The 6,651-nt window shown below is 54.5% G+C and overlaps 1 protein-coding gene across 2 annotated transcripts; it reads right to left on the bottom strand.

Moving 5' to 3' along the window:
• Nucleotides 1-1,384: 1,384 nt before the first annotated feature.
• LOC121157082 (WAP four-disulfide core domain protein 5-like) lies at nucleotides 1,385-5,723 on the bottom strand. 2 transcript variants are annotated; one of them, XM_040981082.1, is made up of 4 exons: nucleotides 5,551-5,723; nucleotides 2,429-2,569; nucleotides 2,188-2,354; nucleotides 1,385-1,912 (listed from the first exon to the last, which is right to left on the bottom strand). In XM_040981082.1, the coding sequence occupies exons 1-4, from the start codon at nucleotides 5,630-5,632 to the stop codon at nucleotides 1,799-1,801; spliced, it is 504 nt and encodes a 167-aa protein (XP_040837016.1). In that variant the 5' UTR covers nucleotides 5,633-5,723; the 3' UTR covers nucleotides 1,385-1,798. The 2 variants fall into 2 exon arrangements, with proteins under 2 accessions (XP_040837016.1, XP_040837017.1); XM_040981083.1 differs by having other exon boundaries at nucleotides 1,821-1,912; nucleotides 2,214-2,354.
• Between the last annotated feature and the right edge of the window lie 928 nt (nucleotides 5,724-6,651).

Genomic DNA, 6,651 nt, shown 5'->3' with positions numbered 1-6,651 from the left:
CCCGGGACACAGAGTCCTCATGTCTCAGAGACTTTCTGCCACACACACGTATTTCCCTCTGAGATTTCACTTGCGTAGCTCTGCTTTAGGCCTGCTCTGTGAGGCTCTTTCACTGATGCCGGTGGTTTCTCATGGCAGATCTTCTCATGGCATAGGTGGAAGCTCACCACAGGTGTCTAGTACATTATCTTAAACCTGGCACACTGCCCCTTCTACCTATAGCCCATAAACCAAAACAGGGCCATGGCCAGGCCACAGATCACTGGAGCAGGGGTCTGCCCTCTCCTCTAGGGATGCCAGGGTAAGTGTGGAGAGGAAAAGGGCAACTTGGAGTCCTATAGTCCAAGCTGTCGTGTTATCCGGGTTAACCCTGAGGTTATGGATGGAGAAATGGGCTCAGAAAGAGTCAGTGACTCCCTGACGGTTCTCCTCTGCCCTGTCTCACAGGCCTCCCCTTGTAGCCATATCTTATGGACAGGGCACACTCTGAGAAGTGTGTCACCAGGCAATTCCATCCTTGTAAACATTGCAGAGTACACTTACAAACTGAGACAGTGTCACTAGGCAACACGCTCTTAGGAGACTGCTTTGTATATGCAGTCCACTGTGGACCAAAGTAGTACGCCATCCATGACTGGAGTGAATCAACAGTTCAGGTGGCTGGGTCCTATGGCATCAGGGCAGTAGGTATCTTTCCATCTCCCAACAGGGCAAAAAGGGTGAAGGATGCCCCTGGGTTCCCTGGGAAAGAAGAGCCAGGATTTCCCAAGTTCACCTGCACATGTTTGACCCCCAAATCTTGAGTCTGTTGGGGACCTGAGAAGGAGACCCAGCAGGAAAAGTACCAGAGGGTTTGCCTGTCTTTTGCCTTTGCTCAGGGCAAGCTCGGGGCAGGAGGAAGAACCCGGGGTCCAGAATTGTCGTTCTCTCATTGATTTCCCTTCTCTACCATAAACTCATTGGGTTCTGATGACAGACCCTGGAGAGGGTCGGTGATGGGGACAGAGCCCCTGTCCTGATGCCATCCCACCTGCCCTGGCCGTAGTGAATCCCCTAGGGACGGGCAGCATGACGTGGTCTTAGTGTGTACGTGGCTACAGCATTACACAATGCTACCTCTTGGAGTAGTTATTCTCCTTTCGTTTTTTTTCTGTCTGCAGCGGAGTCTCTGATTAGGGATCTGTGCTGGGCACAAACTCTTGAACCTTTGCGACTCTCCATTGGTTACAACAGAGAGGGCTGTGTCTAGCTAGAGTCCTTAACATTGTGTCACCAGACTCAATTGACTTTAATGGAGCTGGGTTGTTGTCAGTGCGTTTGTTTTCACAATCACATTCTGTTTATAGCAACTAACACAATTTATAGTAATGACATCAAGTTTTTCTGTTTGTTTTGTTTTGTTTTTGCAGTAGCCGTATTTATACACAACAGTCATTGAGAAGCAAACGTTAAGTAAATAGCAGGGCAGGTAGCACATGGCAAGTGCCTATGCTGTGGTGCAGGTGCCGTGGAAAGCCTGAGGGACTGATGTTTGCTGCTGGACCGTGGAGCCCAGCGGTTGGACTGCCCAAGGGAGGAGTCAGGCCTGCACCAAGAGGGCCCTGCCCAGCTTGGGCATTTCCGGTGGAGGATGCAGGATGTGCAGAGACATGGGAAATGGGTGTTAGGAAGAGTGAGAGCTCAGTGTTAACAGTGCTGGGACATTGGGGTGAGGAAGAGGAGCTCCTCTGAGGTCAGACAACAGATCATGATGCTCGGGGGAGGAGCCAGGGCCACAGGGAAGATACAGCAGAGTGTATCAGATCTTGAGTGCTGCTGTTGGCGGAGAGGGTCCCTGGCCCGGCCTCATCTCCTCTTCCTGCTGAGAGCCCCTTCGAAGATGCAGAGCTGTGGATCCTAAACCGGAACTAGCCTGAGGAGACAGGGGAAAAAATGGTGAGCTCCTCCTGCAATAGGGCCCTGTTGCCTGGCTGGCTTCCCCCACACCGGCCCCATCAGAACCAGGCAGAGCTCCCTGCTGTCTAAGGTGGCTGCTGAAGCCCAGGGTGATTCAGGGACATGGTCCTTGTGTCACAGCAGATCCAGGATGAGCACTGCCATCATCGACTTTCCCGACTCTGGCCACGGGAGGCCCTGGCTTCTAGGATGCCCCTGTGAAGCGTGTTGGGGCTGGGCAAGGGCAGGTGCCCTTCCCGGGCGTACAGGAGCCGTACCTTTGGCAGGGTCTCGGCAGTCCCGGCCACAGGCCGTACGGCAGCAGCGCTTCTTGCCTTTGCAGTCAGAGTCAGTGTGACACAGGTGCTGTATGGGGCTGAGACAGTACATCCGGTCCTCGGGGCAGCTGCCCGCCTTCACTGTAACACAGGGGCTGGGGTGAGCACTGCCCATGCCAGCTGCCCATGTGGTCCGAGGCTCGGACAGCACTTACCCGAGACCCTAGGGACACACTGGAGGAAGCAAGCTCGGTGACAGCACTTCATGGTCGAGGGACACTGGCTGTCATTTACGCACTGGTCAGGCACTGACTGGACACATGGCTCGTCGTCTGGTGGGCAGCCCCCTGATTTTTCTGTAAAAGAACCCCTCCCCAAAATCTTGTGACTGGAGGCACAGGACAGTGAGGTTAGAATTGTTCAACCCTAACTTGGTGCTGGTCCTCTGGTAGGCTGTTTTTGCTAGAGTTGTGTTTGGCTCTCCAACTGCAATTTTCACTCTGTGAAATGGGAACCTGGACTTCCACCCTGGGCTGCTCTGAAACCCACTTTGCTTAAAGGCTAGAGGAAGTGATGAAGTTCAAAATCTGTACGATGGCCAAGAGGGCCGGGCCTGGCCTGCCCTGTCCCTCTCCCCAGCCTTGCTGATGACTGGCCCCTGATCTGTTCCAAGCTATTGGCTGCCCAGGCAAGGTTTTGGCTGTGCCTCCGCCCCTTGCCTGGTACTCATTTGCCTGTCAGTTCACTGGGTCTAAACTTCATGTCCTCAGGAGACCTTACTTCTCAGACCCCGCCCACCAGCACAGCCCGGAATATTCTGCCTGCCTTGCTGTGCGTCTGTCTGTGCTGGCAAGGTGAGGGCAGACTCTGCCAGCTGTGTTGGCCGTCAGGCCTTGGGTGTATGCCACCAGGGGCTCATTGGCTGTTGGGGAGAAAGGGTTTTGAAGTGAGACTGCTGGCATGCCAGGTACCAGCACCCTGGTACATTGCCACGCAGCCCTGGTTGGCTATGTCTACACTGCTGTGCTTGTCACGGTGGCCAGTATTGGTTTCCGAGTTTGGGTGCTGCCTCTGTCTTTGAGGGGATCCTCTGAATGTTGCCATTCTGCTTGGAAGGATTTTTGGGCCATTTCGTGATTTTGTGCAGGAAGTGTAAAATGGAATAAGATAGTGCTGCCTGACCCACTGATGCCTCCACAACCCTCTGGTCTGGCTGCAGTGTGGCCAAAGGGATGGGGGTGGTCCCAGGCCTTCTATTCAGTCTAGCGTCAGAGAAAAGGATCAGGTGTTCCCATAGCAGCTGGATCCAGTGGTGTGACGTTGCCTCAGTGCCACCTTCCTCCCTCAGGCCCCTGCCTGGTGCTGGCTACACACACAGCCGGCTCCCGGGTCACACGGAAAATGCCCAAAACGGGCGGCGCTTGTTAGGCTGCGTTGGTTTCAATCAAGTTGCTGCCCCCTGCTGGAGGAAAGGCAATTTAGCCTGTGTTAGACCTGCTGGGATTAGCTTCTGCCCGGAGAAGTGGAGGAGGTTGGGTGCTTGGAACATGCCAGAGAGGCGGGAATTTCCAGTCAGTTTGGGAGGAAGGACTTGAGTGGATCGCAGGAATACAGGGAGATGGGATGAGTCTGCAGGTCACATGATGTGGACCTGGAATAGGAGCCCAGCGTCTGCAGGGGCTTGAGAAGGTTCGAGCAGTCACGCCCATTTAACCTGCCTGTCTTTTCTATCCTCCCCTTCACATCTGGGTCCCCAGTCACAGGGATATGTCTACAGGCTCATGTCAAACACACGACACACAGCCAGGCACCCGTACATGGGGAGATATCATCCAGGCCTGGCTCCCCAGGTACAGGGCTTCATACAGGCATAGACGCACACAGTCCAAACACACACTCTCGAATCAATGTGCACACTCAGCTGTACGTGTCACCATATGCTGACGGCAAGTTGTTTTTGACCGACTAAAAAAAGGCAGTTTCACATGGCTTCGCCTAATACACACACACCTCTAGACATGCATGAGAGATTGAATACATTGATATAAGTACAAGCACAGGCCTTCATATGCGTATGCACATAGCCAAAGTATATAAGCAGAGTCAAATATGTGTTTGCACATATGCAGATAGTTAATTACAGAATACTTGTTCACAGTCGTGTCTGTGAGCAGTAACGAGACAAGTAGGAAGAGGAAGCAGGTGAGCCATTTAGTAATTCCTGCTATCTCAGGACCAGCAGGGGCTGGTTTGGTTGCCTGGCTCTGAAGGAAAACAGACAGCACCACCCCCATCCTGAAAAGCTCAGGCCAGTTTAGGGGGCCAGGCCTGACTATACCGACCTATGGCTTGTCATATACCCACTGTCATACACTAGCGTGTGAAGTGATGCACCTGCTAGATACCAGGGAGGAAACACAGGACCACATAAAGAGCAAGAGGGACTCCAGTCCTGGCCTCACTGTGTCTTGGTAGGATGCTATGCCATTAGGGTGCAGGAGTCAGCCCACACAGGACATGGCTTTGGATTATGCCTGCATCCTTCCTCCCTTTGCCTGGGAGTCTCTGAGCCCCTTCTCCCTAAATCAGCTCATATTCTAGTTGGGGGCTTGTATTTCTGGAAAAGGCAACAGTGGAGAAGAGGCAGAGACTGACTCCCAGGATCAGATGGAGGAGTGAGTTCCGGTGAGTGAGGGCCAGGGCTGTGCAGTGAATGTAGGTCAGAATGTCCCAGCCCCTGCCACAGCCTCACCCAGGCAGGGAGGTGCCTGTCTGGCTACTCGAGCAGCCCCTGCCTCCCTAACCTGTCTGTCAGAAGGCCGGTCCCAGCCTGGCCAGGGGTGTGAGTGGGGAAGGAGGTCAGGGAAGGGAGCAGCAGAGCAGCCTCCCAGCAGATCCCAAAGTTACATCCCTACTCAACTCCAGGTCTTTCCACAATTGGGCTGAGGGTTAGAGAAAGCTCACGGCACCTGTCAAGTGGACCACCAATCCAGAAATGGCAACAACCCCCAGCAGGAGGCCTGGCCAGCTTCTCTCCCCTGGCCCCAGAAGCACTGTGCCCAGGCACACAACTGCTGTTGTTTCTGAGACCCACAGAGATAAACAGGTACAATGACACACAGCGGCACAGACAGCACACATGTGCCCCACTCCAGGTATGTAGACAGATGCAGGCAAGCCCCAAGAAACTGACCAAAGACATTTACAGATAAGGAGGCAAAGGGTGGACAGGCACCATGATGCGTGCACACACGGCCTTCCTTCCTCCAAACCCGTGCTCTCCCTGAAGAGCTAGAAGTCACCTTTCCCCAGGGTGGAGGGTTCAGTCTACACTCACCTCCTTTCTTCCGCCCAGAGGCTGCAGGCAGCAGGCTCGCCAGAGCCAGGAGGGTCACCAAGAGGAGGCTGCGGCTCCTCATGCTGCTCCTGCTGCAGGCACCCAGTGAGATCAGAGCCCAGGAGCCCCAAGTGAGCACTGCAGGCTCAGGGAGGTCACAGCCACTGAGTCAGGGGGAGGGCATGCATAGCTGGCACGTGCCTGACTTATCTTGGCCCCACCCCCTGCCCACAGGCCTCACTGTAAAATGTGCAGGAAGTAGAGACAGAGGGTGGTGGCAGCTGGTGGTGGTGGTGGTGCTGGTGGGTATTGCCTGGGTCGAGTCCTGCCCACAGAGCTAGCTGCTTCACCATGATCTTGACCACATCCTGTCCCTCTCCCTTTTTCCTCTGTGGACAGGGTGAAGGTTGTGGAGTCATGCTTTCCTGGCTCTTTAAGATCTAAGGCCTTAGCAATGTCTTAGGCAGGGGCAGGGGCAGAGCTCTTTGTTGGGTGAGGCAGGCCCAGACTGGCACAGGGACAAGGCCAGGTGTGGCCTCTCCTCCCAGGATCCCCTGATTGGTAGAGTCATGGCCTTGCCCTGCTGAAGTCACACTCAGTGGCATCTGAGAGAGCCACCCTCTCTGCCTGGGCTGGTTTCGCAGTGGGAGTGGGATGGTGGGTGAAACATGGCTTTTGAGTTGGCTGAAGTCACTGGCCATAGCAGATGTAGTGGCCACATGGACCACTTCCCTGGCCCTAAAGGATCTTGAGCCAAAAGACCCCGTGGCCCAGGGCCCTTGCTGTTGGGTTCTGCAATAGTTGGAGAGGAGGCAGCTGAGGCTGGAGTCGCAAAGGGGCCCCAAGCAGAAACTCCATCAGCACGGGAAGGGATTAAGTCCAATCTCAGCCCTCTTATCTAAAAGATGCAGAAACTATGAAGCTGGGTTGGGAGGAGACTGGCCCAGGGACATACAGCTAATTGCTGACTAAACTGGGACTTCTGCCATTGCTTCCCCTTCAGTCCCAGTTCCTGGGCATTGAAAGCAGAGCAGTACATCTTCACCTGACCAGAAAGGAAAGAACCATCTGGCATGCCTCATCGCATGCCAGCCCAGCACA

This window comes from Ochotona curzoniae, unplaced genomic scaffold, assembly GCF_017591425.1.
Source record: "Ochotona curzoniae isolate NIBS_2020 unplaced genomic scaffold, NIBS_Ocur_1.0 contig_3520, whole genome shotgun sequence".
In the NCBI taxonomy this organism is placed as follows: Eukaryota; Metazoa; Chordata; class Mammalia; order Lagomorpha; family Ochotonidae; genus Ochotona; species Ochotona curzoniae.
Note: the sequence above shows the minus strand (reverse complement) of the source record. Positions and strands in the feature narration are given on the sequence as shown.

Excerpts from the sequence above, each read along its gene's own strand:
- LOC121157082 (XM_040981082.1), bottom strand. The coding sequence starts at position 5,632 with ATGAGGAGCCGCAGCCTCCTCTTGGTGACCCTCCTGGCTCTGGCGAGC. Across the intron at positions 2,570-5,550 it reads CTCTGGGCGGAAGAAAGGAG|AAAAATCAGGGGGCTGCCCA; the intron begins GTGAGTGTAGAC and ends GTTCTTTTACAG. Across the intron at positions 2,355-2,428 it reads GTGTGTCCCTAGGGTCTCGG|TGAAGGCGGGCAGCTGCCCC; the intron begins GTAAGTGCTGTC and ends CCTGTGTTACAG.